The sequence below is a fragment of the Rhinopithecus roxellana genome, chromosome 5, assembly GCF_007565055.1.
Source record: "Rhinopithecus roxellana isolate Shanxi Qingling chromosome 5, ASM756505v1, whole genome shotgun sequence".
NCBI lineage: Eukaryota > Metazoa > Chordata > Mammalia > Primates > Cercopithecidae > Rhinopithecus > Rhinopithecus roxellana.
The window spans coordinates 16,459,543-16,473,602 of record NC_044553.1 but is presented as its reverse complement, the minus strand read 5'-3'; the positions used below and the strand labels follow the sequence as shown (position 1 = coordinate 16,473,602).

The following is a 14,060-nucleotide window of genomic DNA, read 5'->3' as shown; positions in this document are numbered from 1 at the left end:
CTAGGGCCTTCTTACTATTTTTTCTCACATTAATGCCTTTTATTTAGAAACAGGTTAGTCATACATTGCAAGTGATTGAAGAAAACAGAATTTTGATCTTTTGCCCTTTCTTACTCTAAGTTTGCTGTCTTGTGACATCCCTTTGGGATAGGTGTGCGCACACACTCACACACACACACACACACACTTACCAGCTGCATACTGGGTCTCTCCCATAGCTTAACATCTCTATCCTTTGAAGCTGTCACCAGCAACTCAGGTAGCACATGGAGGGCTGTGACAGAGCCCGAGTGAATCTCAAAGAGGACAGGGGAGAGCAGGATGGTGAGTTCTCAGGGGCCCCTCCTCAGAGAAGCATCACAGTGAGCTGTGTCAGAACTAGAGCCCTCCTCCCCTAGTATTTCTTTTTTCTTTTTTTCTTTTTTTTGAGATGGAGTCGCGCTCTGTCGCCCAGGCTGGAGTGCAGTGGCGCGATCTCAGCTCACTGCAAGTTCCGCCTCCCAGGTTCACACCATTCTCCTGCCTCAGCCTCCCGAGTAACTGGGACTGCAAGCGCCTACCACCATGCCCAGCTAATTTTTTGTATTTTTTAGTAGAGATGGGGTTTCACCGTGTTAGCCAGGATGCTCTTGATCTCCTGACCTCGTGATCCTCCCGCCTCGGCCTCCCATAGTGCTGGGATTATAGGCATGAGCCACTGCGCCCAGCCCTCCCCTAGTATTTCTGATCCTTCCTTCAAACTCACCTTTCTACGCTGCCGTGTCTTTAGATGTGATGTTGGCTCACTATCCATGCTGGCATCGGTATCCATGCTGGCATCAGATTCCCTGCAGGTAGATGGGTCTGTCCCTGGAGTGTGGGTTTTAGGAATGTTTGCTTTTTTCTGCCAGATGTTACCTGTGGTCCATTCTCCTTCTGGGCTGCATTTGGCCAGGTTCCATAGCATCCCATCAGAGCTGGCACACAAAAATGAGGACTCTGCCATTTTAAGGACAGAATTAGAGCCAAGTCTCGGGCCTTGAGGGATCTGCCATCCACCCTGGGCCATCTCCTGGCTCCTCAGGTCCTCCTGTTACCACTCACCAGATTCAGGTTTGGCTTGAGTTATCGATATTAGGGTTCTACTAGGATTCTCTAAGTTTATATCGAAGTCCAACCTCTCTTCAAACTCTCCTGATTCCTTTTGCCTCTGTGAAAGGATAGGTAATTTTGTTTAGCCTACCCATACGAGTCAACTTGTACCAGACAAAGCAACAGTTTTCTGCTCTGGGCTGGTCAGGATTTTTTTTTTTTAACTATAACTTAGACACAATCAAGTGCACAAATCTTTTTTTTTTTTTTTTTTTTTTTTTTTGAGATGGCGTGTCACTCTGTTGCCCAGGCTGGAGTGCAGTGGCACAATCTTGGTTCACTGCAATCTCTGCCTCCCAGGTTCAAGCCATTCTCTTGCCTCAGCGTCCCAAGTAACTGAGATTACAGGCTCGTGCCACCACACCCAGCTGATTTTTGTATTTTTACAAAATACAAAAAGAGACGGGGTTTCACCATGTGGGCCAGGCTGGTCTTGAACTCCTGGCTTCAGGTTATCCACCGGCCTTGGCCTCCCAAAGTGCTGGGATTACAGTTGTGAGCCACTGCACCTGGCTAAGTGCACAAATCTTAAATGTACATCGCGATGTATTTTCACAGGTGCATCCATCCATGCAGCCACCCCATAGATCACAATGTAGAGCATTTCCATCGCCCCAGAAAATTGCCCTTATGTCCCTTCCCCATCAATACCAGACCATCACCACAAAAGCTAACAATATTCTAATGTCTGTCAACTGAAATTAGTCTTGCTTGTTCTTGAACTTCATCTAGGTGACATCATATAGCATGTACTCCTTTGTAACTGGTTTCCTTTGCCCAGAATAATGTCTATGAGGTATGTCTGTATTATTCCATTCAGCACCATGCAGTATCACATTAATTGTTTTGTCATGTAGCAGTCCATTGTATAAATATAGCACAAATTATTTATCCCCTTTCTATTTATTAATATTTAGTTATGATGAATAAAGCTACCATGAAGATTCTTGTACCAGGCTTTGCGGAACATATGTACTCCGTTTCTCTTGGGTATCTATTTAGGAGTGGAATCACTGGGTCATGAATAGGCTTTAGTAGATAACTTTAGTAGGTAGCAGATCAGGATTTAATAACCTTCCCAGTAACAAGGTGCTCCCAGGAACCTGCATGTGAAGTGAACAGCTAGCTTTGGCACACTCAATCCAAGAAGTGTTGAACATCTATTAAGTAACTGATAAGTATGATGACAAAAACAAGATGTAGTCCTTGCCCTCGAGATGCTAATATTCACAGGGGCAAGACAAGAGAGTCATGGGAAAAAATACAATTGAGAAAACTTCTAGGTTTATGGTTTCCCACGGCTTTTTAAAATGGTAGAGTCCTTTCTCGTACCAATGAAGTCTTGCATGGGAACCCAATATACAATGTCCTAAATTAGAACTACTCCAGTTGAAGGAGGATAGGAGGATTTGCAGCCAGCTGCCTTTCCCTTCCCCTATCCTCCACCATGGGCCCTAAGGTGTAAAAGCACTGGTCCTAGATGAATGTTTGCTTTAACACACACTCAAATAGGACTTACCAAGAAAGAAAGAACTCCAGGATCCTTGGGCTGCAGGACAAATATGCCATACTCCTTGTGGGTGGACAATATCATAGGATTTTCTGTATAGCTGCTCCTGGTTTGTAAGAAGGGAATAGGTTGAGCCCAGGATTTTCAGAGAGGTAAAGAGAAGAACACCCCTCTTTAAGTCTCTAGTGTTTTCTTCGAAGTCAGACTCAACCTCAGGACAAGCACTAACTCACATTTCCTTTCTCCCCAGCTCGGGAGGAAATGGCATTTTTTATCTTACCAGATTTCAGAAGGAGCGTCCCCTGGCTTCATGCAAAGTAACTTCAAATCCGCTTTGGCCAAGATGAGAAAGTGACCATCAGGAGCCCAACCCAGACTTGTCAGCACCCCTAAGTCCTCCTGTAGAATTCGGTTCAGGTGAAGACTAGCTCAAAAAAGTACACGGACAGAGAAAGATCCTATTTTAGTTAACCTCTCTTGGCCTCCTCAATCCCACATGAATTCCTCAGGAATTAAGTATAAAGCAAAATGTATCACCTTTGCTGAAAATCCTGTTCCACTTTCTGTTTTTTTTTTTTTTTTTTTTTTTTTTTTTTTTTGAGACGGAGTCTCGCTCTGTCGCCCAGGCTGGAGTGCAGTGGCCGGATCTCAGCTCACTGCAAGCTCCGCCTCTCGGGTTTACGCCATTCTCCTGCCTCAGCCTCCCAAGTAGCTGAGACTACAGGCGCCCGCCAACTCGCCCGGCTAGTTTTTTGTATTTTTTAGTAGAGACGGGGTTTCTCCGTGTTAGCTAGGTTGGTCTCGATCTCCTGACCTCGCGATCCACCCGTCTCGGCCTCCCAAAGTGCTGGGATTACAGGCTTGAGCCACTGCGCCCGGCCTGTTTTTTTTTAACATTAGTATTCATCAGTGCCATCCCATTACTTGCTCAAACTAGGAATCTCTAACATTCTTGACTTTTCCTTCCCTCTCTACTTCCAACTCATCAATAAGGCCTGTAGATGCAACATATGCCTAAATCTGTATCTCCCCTTCTTGTCTCCACGGCCCAGGTCAGGCCCACAGTATGTCTTTCCTAGGCTATAGCTACAGGTGTAAAGTGATCTTACTTTTAGTATCTCTCTACTACCATCCATCTTCCATACTGCCACCAGAGTTCTCTTAATAAAATCCAGATCATTATTCCACTCAAATTCTTAGCACTGTGCCCTGTATAGCCTGACCCCAGTTTATCTTTTCAATTTCATTTCCCTTACTCCCACAGGAATCCGAGGAGCTGGCTATACCGAGAACATACACTCTCAATATCTCCATATCTTCTGTACACGTTCCTTCTTCCTGAAACACTGGCACTGTTCCCTTTTCTTACTGGTCCAGAAAACTCCTACTCATTCTGTAAGTGTCCAACTTTAAATACCAACAACTCCTTCCCACAATTTCTCAAATTTTGAAGCCCCAGGAATATATGTGTGCTTGTGTGTGTGTGTGTGTGTGCACATGTATCTTCATTATAGCACTAGTCAGTCAAGCTTCCTTAATTAAAGAATGAATTTCATCTGTAACTGGTTCATACTGCCTGGCCCAGAGCTTGGCATCAAGTAGGCACCTGAGAATTATTCATTTACATTGCCATGGACAGAAGCAGAAAATAATGTCCCGCTCAGTAACTAACATCCAGTTGACCTAGTTCCGAAGCAGAAGTGCAGTAATTTGAGTAAAATGCCAGGAGTGAGGAGACTGTTGTTTCTATCCCATTAACCCGTCAGCCTGTTTCACCTGAAATTTCCGGGTGCTGAACCCTTCCGCAGTTTCACTTGCCACTCGCTGATTTTCTCATCAGCACTGAGGATAAAAAAGGTGCGTGCTGAGGACCAGATGAGAGCACCAATGTGGCCTGGAGCCTGGTGTACACACAAGTTCAATTCAGTGCTTCTGATGAGCCAGGTTGCACCATCTTTTCCCTCCCAGGCAGATATGCAACCTCTAACGCCCAGTAAATACACAGCCAGGATAGAATTCACACAAAGAACCAAGGGTACATCGACTCACCTGTGCTGTGGCCACAGCCTTAGCTTCCTGCCACAAGATTAGTTCCCCAGCTTGATTTCCAGATACTGCCATGGAACCATCTGGTGCCCAAGCCATAGCAGTGATGGCTGCAGAACTCCTTGGTATACATGTGTCATCTGGAGAAGAAAGAAAGTGTTTCATTAGGAGCTGGGATACTGCTGGGATAAGAGATATCAGGTCACCCTCGACCTTTTTTTGTACCAGTAACACACCCTCTCTCCAAACACACCCTCTCTCCAAACCTCACTCACCTGCTTCCTTAGGAACCTGCCAGAGCCGTACAGAACCATCCTCAGAGGCAGTCAGCAGGAGGCCTGAGGTTTCTGAAACAGCAGCAGCACGGACTGGGCCACTGTGTCCCAGGAAGGTGTGGGTTTGGCACACCTAGGAGGAAGGGATAGAGATGGGCTCATGGGAGTGGGCACAACAGAAGGTTATTCCACATACCTTCCCCACCTCCCTTGATCCTGGTCCTTTCAGGAACTCACCAAGAGTGGATGCCATAACCGTGTGGCCCCATCTAGCCCGATGGTCACCACCAGAAGCTCTGACCCAGGCTGTCCAGCTGATAAGACACAGACACTGAGTCAGAAGAAGGGACGGAGCAGGGCAGAAAAGAAGAGGCAGCAGGGAAGGGGAGGTGGCTGATGTTTTGTTACCTGCACGGGGCTCCATGGCAGCTGCACAGTGGCTAATGGGTCCTGAGTGAGCAGGGATGCTGGTCAGCTCCACGCCTTGATGGTCCCACACTTTCAAGGTCCCATCCCGGCCCACAGACACCACGTGCTCCTCCTGCCCCCAGAGCACAAGATCAGAGCAGAGTCATATTGAGCAGGACATGGGAAACAGAACTCCCTCCACAGAGGTGTGGGCTGAGCATTAGGAGCATGGAAGATGTCAACGAGGGAGAACTCGGGAACAGCGGATTGGGCGGTCAGGACAGTGGGGTTGGGTGGCTGAAGTTCATGATACCAAGAGGCTGTGTTTTCATGCTCTTCTTTCTCCCTTTACACCAACCGTTAGCCTCAACACCATAATCCCCTCCCAAGTATCTCATTTTCTTTTTCTCCTTTTGTTTTTTTTTTTTAAAGATAGGGTCCCACTCTGTCACACTGGAGTCTGGAGTGCAATGGTTTGATCACAGCTTACTGTAGCCTTGAACTCCTGGGCTCAAGTGATCTCTCTCCTCAGCCTCCTGAGTAGCTAGAACTACAGGCATGCACCATGGTACCCAGCTAATTTTTATTTTTATTTTTTATAGAGATGGGGGGTCTCACTGTGTTGCCTAATCTCCAGGTATCTCATTCTTTATGCTCATTTTGCCTCTGGGATTAGATACTCAATGCATCCAGTCTCTCAAAGCCTCCTTAGCCCTTCCAGAGACCCCACCCCCCACAGTGGGATCTCCATTGCCTTCTCACCACAGCTGCCACAGCGCTCACAGCACTCTGATGACCCAGGAACTGACCAAGCTGCTGTCCCGACTCTGGGTCCCAGAGCCCCACAGAGCCATCACTGGAGCAGGATATCTGCAGAGTCAGAAGTCAGAGGAGTGGGATTATTAGCGTCCCTCCAGCAGTTTTGTATGTCTATAATGTAGGATGGAAGGCAGTAAGCCATGTAATGAAGGGCCTGGGTTCTCCTGGGTTCAAATCCTAGCTCTGCCACTCATTACTTTCTGCTTTGTGGTCTGTTTCTCTTTCTGAGCCTTGGGTTTCTCAACTATTTAATGAGTATAATGATAATGTACCTATCTGATATCGTGGTTTGGGGCTGAGTGCATCTACATAAAGGACTTAGGCTGGGCACGGTGGCTCACACCTGTAATCCCAGCACTCTGGGAGGCCGAGGCAGATGGATCACCTGAGGTCAGGAGTTCAAGACCAGCCTGGCCAACATGGGGAAACCCCGTCTCTACTAAAAATACAAAAAATTAACTGGGCGTGGTGGCAGGTGCCTATAATCTCAGCTACTCAGGAGGCTGAGGCAGGAGAATCATTCGAACCTGGGAGGTGGAGATTACAGTGAGCAGAGATCGTACCACTGCACTCCAGCCTGGGTGACAAGAGCAAAACTTTACCTCAAAAAGAAAAAAAAAGGACTTAGCATGCTGCCTGGCACACAGTGAACATATAATAAATATTAGCTATTGTCCATATTATTATTATTATTATTATTATTATTTTGAGATGAAGTTTCATTTTTGTTGCTGCCCAGGCTGGAGTGCCTCCTGGGTTCAAATGATTCTCCTGCCTCAGCCTCCTGAGTAGCTGGGATTACAGGCATGCATCACCATGCCTGGCTAATTTTGTATTTTTAGTAGAGATGGGGTTTCTCCATGTTGGTAGGACTGGTCTTGAACTCCTGACCCTGTGATCCACTCGCCTCAGCCTCCCAAAGTGCTGGGATTACAGGTGTGAGCCACCGCGCTCGGCCCTGGGCTTTCTTATTAGAGAGTTCGCTGGCTCAGCTTCATCACTGACCTTGGAAATGTTCTGAGTTCAATTTCCTTGTCTGTAAAATAGAGATAAAAGGAGTATCTACAGGGTGTTGTAAAGATTAAGTGAAGCAATATATGAAAAGAGCTTAGTTCAATGCTTGGCACATACCAAGTTTGACAAATATTAGCTATTACTATTATTAATGGGTGCCAGAAAAAGGATGAGGTGGGGAATGTTGTCTTGCCCCAGGAACCCAGCTGGGCTCTGTGCCACCCCTGGCCCTTTACTCACCAGTAGGTTATCTTTGGTCCAGGCACAGCCAGTGACCCAGTCACGGTGACAGGCGGGGAAGGAGTGGATCAAAATAGGGGCTTTGGGTGTCCGCACATCCCAGCAGAGGAGACTCTGGATAGGCCCCAAGGAGAGGGAGCAATCAGGACCAAAGGAGGGATGGGAACCCTGGGGCCATTTCAGGCAAGAAATTTCAAGGAAAGAGGGGGCGCGAGGAAGCACAGGTAGACAGATCTATACTAGATTTGGCAAAACAAAAAGCAGGAGGAAGCAACGGGAAATGGGTTGTTAAGAAATCTAGGAACTAGAGGGGCTATGGGACCCCAGGGTTGCATCCTTCTGCAGCTCACCCGATCCCGGCCCCCAGTGGCCAGCCTGCCTCCATCAGTGCTGAAACTACAGCAGCTCACAGGGCCCTCATGTCCCCGCAGCTCAGTGCCACAGGGAAAGTCTTCTGCCTTGTGCGGCAGCGTCAGCAGCTGCCTTGGCCACAGCCGCACTGTGAAATCCTCTGCATTGGAAAAAGAGAGAGGGAACAGCTTCCTGAAAGAGGAAGCCAGACAGGCCCTGGGAGGCCAAAGACAGGAGCAGCCACGGGGACTGAGGGTGACGCCCAAGGCACAGCTCCATGGGAGAGATGCAGGGAGTCACAAGGCTGCGGAGAGGCCCTGGACAAGGGTCATCAGCAAGTGTGTACATAGGACAGGAACGCCAGGCACTCCCAGCTCCAGCTCCACAGCTCAGGCCAGGAACATGGCTCCTTGTCTCTGCTTCTCTAACGGTACTCCCACAGCAGCCGCTCCAGACCTCTCCTCTTCTCAAGTGCCCAGTGTCACTTCCACCTCAGAACCTGAGAGGACCAGGTCTCCCACATAGAGAGGGCCTAGGTCATTCTACATTTTCACCTCAACATTTCTCTCTCTCCTTCTAAGGGAAACCTCCCTTTACACAGCAAAGTCTCCCAAGGGGCAGAAACTCAAAGGATTACTGGGAGTTTAGAGGTCCCAGAATGAGGGTGAAGAAACGGGTAGAAACAGTCTAAATAGATTATGCAAGATAAGTGCATTCAAAAGCACTTTAGAAGTTGTAAAACAAAATCGCACATGTGTATTTTCATACACATATACATACAACTTGGAGAAATGTATTAGTGTCTTTAAAAGGAACAGTGATTTGTCGGCCAGGCGTGATGGCTCACGCCTGTAATCCCAGCACTTTGGGAGGCCGAGGTGGGCGGATCACCTAAGGTCAGGAGTTCGAGACCAGCATGACCAACATGGTGAAACCCCGCCTCTACTAAAAATACAAAATTAGCTGGGCATGGTGGTGCATGGCTATAATCCCAGCTACTTGGGAGGCCGAGATGGGAGAATTCCTTGAACCCAGGAGGCAGAAGTTGCAGTGAGCTGAGATTGCACCACTGCACTCTAGCCTGGGCAACAAGAGTGAAGCTCTGCCTTAAAAAAAATTTAAAAAAAAAAGAATTAAAAAAAAATTTTTTTTTGATTTTTTAACCCTGCCCACTGTCCAGTAGTACCTGAGGCAGAAGCCAAGAGCTCCTGGGAAGTGGCCAGTCCTAGCACAGGCTTCTGGAATCTGGACAGGAGCCAGAGGGACTGAAGGGAGCATTCCCTGAGTGCCCAGCCCTGCAAGGACCCATCTTCTGCTCCAGTCACCAACACCTTGGGGCTTAGCCAGGCCAGGGCGGATACTGCCACATCCAGTGCCTGACCCTGAGCCCCCTGGGAACCTAGAGAATGAGAGAGAACAAGGGAGTAAGATACTTGGGAAGGGTTGGGGGGCAGGGGCTGTGCTCTTTCTAAAGGCTCAAAAACCCACCCCATTCCCCCTTCAGTACCTGAAGAGATTTTGTAGATCCTAATGCCATCTGCTCGATACCCAACAGCCACCCGATCACCATCTGGGCTGAGTGCCACGGAGAGGGCAGGAGAGAGAGGAAGGGAACCCAGGTGCCCACGGGGTCGACCCAGAGACCCTGACCATACCTGAACCTAGGAACCAAGAAGAGGGCTTAAGGTTACTACCTCCACCACCCGGTCCTCCTCCCTGCTTTGAGTTACAGCCACCTCCATTAAAGTCCTCCTTCCAGAGACTCCTCTCATGAGAGCTGCCCCTGCACACAGTGGCACCCCTCTCCCTGTGGCTCCTGCCATCCAAGCTCCTCCACAGCCTCCTCAACAAAGGACCCCCACACCTACCCAGATATTCTTTGCCTTTGCTACTCTTCCTCACAACCCACCACCAGCCCTCTGCAAGCTGACCTTGCCATCCTCTCCAGCCGTCAGTAACTGGCAACCCGCATGCAGGAACAGCGCAGCAGCAACGAAGCCATGGTGGGCAGGGAAGGTAGCCAGCCGTGCCCCTTCTCTCCAGGCCCACAGCTCCACCATACTGTCCAGCCGGCCCACAGCTACAACCCCACCAGGCACATTGAAGGCCAAGGTACGGACAGAGGCTCCAGGTGCCCCCAGGTCCTACACACGGAGGTAGAAATGGAAACTTGAAGACCTGCTCTCAGCACAATCCTAAAGTCACCCAGTATGCTGCTGTCTGTCATCTGCCACCCTCCACTCCTATCCTCCTGTGCTTCCCCCCAGAGCCACACTGGACCTTCTTACCTTGGTGACTTTGAGCCCATCCACCTGGAAGAAGCTGATGCTGCCAGCCCAGCTGCCTGTGGCTATTACCTGCCCCTCTGGATGGAAGGCAACACAGTTCAGGGGCTTGGGGTAGGTGTGCTGGAAGGCCAACTGCCCACGGACTGTGTCCCACAGCTGAGGGAGAGAGAGGAGGAATCAGGATGCTGAACAGAGATGCCTGAACTTCTCAGTCCCAGATCTCCTGGAGCAACCTTGTCCAGTTCCCCTGCCTTCAGCAGGGAAAGCCTTCTCTGGCCAGGCAGTCAGCAGCCTCTGCCACACTGAGAGAACAACCTCACAACGGTGAGTCATGACTCAGGGCCACTCTGACCACTGCAGCCCCCAAGTCTTACCTTTAGGCATCCTCCCAAGCACACGGTGGCTAGCAGCCGGTGGTCTGGGCTCAGGCAGCAGCCAGTGATTTGGTACTGGTGGGCCTTGGTCTGCAGCACCCTATCCCAGGAAGATGAAGTCAGTCCTCTGGGCCCCCTGGCCATCACCTCCCTCCTCATTTCCTTCTCCTGGGGCTTCCAACAAATGGGGAAGGCCCTCACTCCAAGACAAACAGGGAAGACCCCCTACCGACAACCATGCTGCAGGTCCCAGAGCTCCAGGAGTCCGTCGAAGGCAGTAAGAAAGAGTGTATCATCGGAGAGGAACAAACAAGCAGAGATTCCATCACAGCCACTCACCAGAGACTTCTCCTCCTGTGACAGGGGGTGAGAAAGTGCGGCTCTGGCCATCCCCTTGACCCTTCAAGTCCCACCACTCCAGACCCCACCCAAAAAGAAGGCCAAGGCACAAAGGCCATGAGTTCTTGGCTCTCTATGTTGCAAGTCAAGCACACGTTCAAGTGGGGGCCTCATGATCCAAGTGGGGCCACATTTTCTCCCCAACTCCAAACCCCATACCTAGTCCCCAAGTTACAGAAGATGTTGATGGTCTTGAGAAAATGGGGTTACATGGGGTAGGGGATGATATGGTTGGAAAGAGGATAGAAAGAGGCCATGGTTCTAGGACTCACCTCTCCAGCCCAATGTACTATTTAGCCTCCCATAAGCACTTTGTGCTGCCATAATTCCCAGCAATTTATAGGGAATATTCTCCCCCTGCATCTTTGCTCAGGTTCCTTGTTCAAACAAGAATGCCTGCCCTTCTCTACCCTATGCCCTCCTATAACTGCACAGCTCACTCAGGTCTTAATTAGATTACATGGCTATGTTTTGGTTCCTTTTTTTAACCTTATATGTCTTATCTTCCAACAAAACTGACCACTTGGTGGGCGATGACAATGTCCCAAGTCCTGTGTTTCTTGCCATGCTTAGCACAGTGCCTTAAATGGAAGGTGTGCAGCAAATATTTGCTGTGTGATTGATTTCTTGATGAAGCCCTTTGAGCTGATGTGCAGGCAGTAAAGTTGCTGAATCAATCAGAGTGATAACAGGTGTGTGGCTCATCTAGGGCTTCAGGGCAGTCTGCACAGATTTTCAGAGGGTAAAGTCTTCCCGTCCTTGATTGTCATACCTGCCAAGTTCTCAGGTCCAACAGGTAAACTGTCCCATTGGCAGTGCCAACAGCTGCTCTTTGTCCACTGGTGGAGAAAGCCACGGCAGTAGGGGATGAGGAAACCACCAGAGACAGGCTGGAGCTAGAGAAAGAGTAGGAAGAAAGGGAGGAAATAAAAGAGGGAATGCAAACAGGAGTTGATTTCTGTGCTTCTGTGCCTAGATCCCCCTCTCCACAGTGTTTCTGGTCATCCTTATTCTTCAGTTTCAGAAAGAGCTGCAGCTTGCTCTCTGGTGGGCTTACTAGGGTCTGGGGTCAAGGTCTTACCTTTGCTGATTTTTCATGGTCTGGGGTTTATTAAGCCATCGTAGTGTGTGTTGGAGGTGCCATCTCTGGGAGAGCAGCGGGGCTTGGTGGCAAAGAGGTGAGTCCAGGGGCTGGTTGGCTGCTTGCTGGGGCAGGAGCTGGGGGTACTGGCTGAGGATTGAAGCCTGCTGCCTCAGGAAGGTGCGAAACACCGCAACATCAGCCTCGGGGAGCCTTTGTTCCTCTTTGGGGACTGAAGAAGCTATAAAAGAGTGGCAGAATGTCACTGGGGAGCCAGCCGGACCCCATTAACCCCAGCACCAAATAAAACCATATGGTATGTCTACAATAGTAAGTCTCAAAGTGTGGCCCTCTGGCTCTATATCAGGAATATCTGTTAAAAGTACAAAGCTTTGGGCCCCACTCCAAACCTAGGGAACCAGAATATGGAGACCCAAAGATCTGCAATTTGAACAAGTTTCCTAGATAGTTTTATGCTAACTAAATAAAGTTGAAGAATCTCTGGTCCAAGAGACCGAGGTGAAAGGTCTCCTGAGAGTCACATGCTCACCCTCTTGGCATTTTCAACTTGAAATGGAAATTTGAATCTTTTTTCCCTGATACCCACATCCCAACCAACCCTGAGCAGGGCCCTCATAAGCACACCCAGGAGTCCCATATCTCAGAAAAGAATTCAGCCAGTGAATCATCTCACCATAGAGGGCATGGGTCTCCAAGAGCCGAGAGACCAGACCCAATTCCAAGTGTGCAGCCACCACATGGATGTTGGTAAGAAACTTCGAAAGAAGTCCACGGTTCCCGCTCTGGAGCTGAGAAGGTCAGACTGGATTCATTAGGGATGTGAAGGGGCTGGTGAGAAGGGAGAGTTTAGTCTCAGAACCTGAATACAGAGATAGGATCTGAGCTGGGACAAAGGACTTGAAGAAGGGCAGGAAAACTGAAAGGAAAGAGGTCAAGGGAGTTTGGGAGGGGTAATGGCAGCAGTGATGGTGGAGATGGTAAGGGGGAGAGGGGTCTCAGAACAGCCAAAGCACTCACTTTGGGAAAGGTGTCTATGGGGTCTAGGAACTAACCAGGTGGTAAGGCAGGTCTACCAGAGCCTCAGGAGGGCAACTTCGGAAGGTGCCTGAGGCATCAGCGTCACATGTCTTCCAGAGCTGAGCTGCATGAACAGATATTGAGAAAGGCTCAGCCTTGCATCATTCCCAAGGGCAGTAGGTGAGCTGGCCAGCAGATAGAAGCACAGTGGGTGGTCCTGGCCTCCAAGCCCAAGCTCCACACTCAGTGCCCAGGCTGACGTGGGCTGCAATCACCTGCAATGAGGATGTGTGCCGTGTCCTCTTGCCCTGGCCTCTTCCCATAGCGACGTTTAGCTGCTGTTCTCAGGGGCCCATCAGGGAGGCACAGCCGGGCACCAGGGCGCTCCAGAGGGCCCTCCCCTAGCAAACTGTCCTCATGTGAGGAAGAGAGAGAGGAGAAGGAAGAGGCCTGTCAGTGAGTACCCTGGCACAGCAGTGGGCTCCTATGGCCCCCTCAAATAGCGGAAACTGGAGCAGCTGGAGCAGTAACCCATTCATGGTCTGGGAGCCAGATGTTGAAGCTATACACAGGGCCCTGGCTCAAAGAAGGGAAGGCATAGAGAGGTCAGCAGGAGCTCAGCTGGGGCACCTGTACCTGCGCAGACTCTGGACGAGGTAGGCAAACGGGCCCATGGGGTAGGGGTCTCCACTGTTACCAGCAGCCACTGCTTCTTCCCAGCTCTTAGTCCCCTTGGGTAGTGTCCGCCACACACTCAGCACTCCATGCAGCTGGTCCACAGTCAAACCTGAAAACTCAAGCTCTCTGAGGCCCTCACCTAACCACACAGTGTCCCCCCCGACCCCCACCACACCTGCTGAGAACCCAGTGGAACCAATGTAATGTGAGCCCTGGCCCTCAGCGTCCCAACCCACCCACCCCAAGCACTGACCACTCCGTGTGACCTCTAGGGTGGTCAACGCCTGGGGAAGGACATCAGGCCCGTGTTCCTGTTCCAGTGTGCTCAGGATGTGCTGCAGCAGCAGGGGGACACTGGCAGGCAGAGTCCGGAGTCTCTCAGACACCTAGGATGGCGGGAGGACAGCC

At 49.9% G+C, this 14,060-nt stretch overlaps 1 protein-coding gene across 5 annotated transcripts in view; it reads right to left on the bottom strand.

Moving 5' to 3' along the window:
* Positions 1-14,060, bottom strand: part of TEP1 (telomerase associated protein 1) — a 48,218-nt gene that overhangs the window by 2,935 nt on the left and 31,223 nt on the right. For 3 of the 5 annotated variants that reach the window (XM_010377049.2, XM_010377050.2, XM_030930932.1), the window contains 26 exons: positions 13,906-14,038; positions 13,611-13,761; positions 13,250-13,383; positions 13,010-13,098; positions 12,631-12,745; positions 11,937-12,177; positions 11,628-11,751; positions 10,686-10,810; positions 10,457-10,556; positions 10,083-10,238; positions 9,726-9,938; positions 9,302-9,455; positions 8,981-9,193; positions 7,794-7,954; positions 7,444-7,557; positions 6,133-6,240; positions 5,371-5,503; positions 5,200-5,276; positions 4,963-5,095; positions 4,691-4,827; positions 4,418-4,542; positions 2,922-3,065; positions 2,651-2,747; positions 1,084-1,189; positions 746-978; positions 192-296 (listed from right to left, as the gene is read on the bottom strand). In XM_010377049.2, the coding sequence (XP_010375351.2) occupies positions 192-296; positions 746-978; positions 1,084-1,189; positions 2,651-2,747; positions 2,922-3,065; positions 4,418-4,542; positions 4,691-4,827; positions 4,963-5,095; positions 5,200-5,276; positions 5,371-5,503; positions 6,133-6,240; positions 7,444-7,557; positions 7,794-7,954; positions 8,981-9,193; positions 9,302-9,455; positions 9,726-9,938; positions 10,083-10,238; positions 10,457-10,556; positions 10,686-10,810; positions 11,628-11,751; positions 11,937-12,177; positions 12,631-12,745; positions 13,010-13,098; positions 13,250-13,383; positions 13,611-13,761; positions 13,906-14,038 (3,621 nt within the window). Of the gene's footprint in view, positions 1-191; positions 297-745; positions 979-1,083; positions 1,190-2,650; positions 2,748-2,921; positions 3,066-4,417; positions 4,543-4,690; positions 4,828-4,962; positions 5,096-5,199; positions 5,277-5,370; positions 5,504-6,124; positions 6,241-7,443; positions 7,558-7,793; positions 7,955-8,980; positions 9,194-9,301; positions 9,456-9,725; positions 9,939-10,082; positions 10,239-10,456; positions 10,557-10,685; positions 10,811-11,627; positions 11,752-11,936; positions 12,178-12,630; positions 12,746-13,009; positions 13,099-13,249; positions 13,384-13,610; positions 13,762-13,905; positions 14,039-14,060 lie in introns of those variants that run through there. The other 2 variants (XR_749473.2, XR_004057368.1) reach the window with 2 other exon arrangements.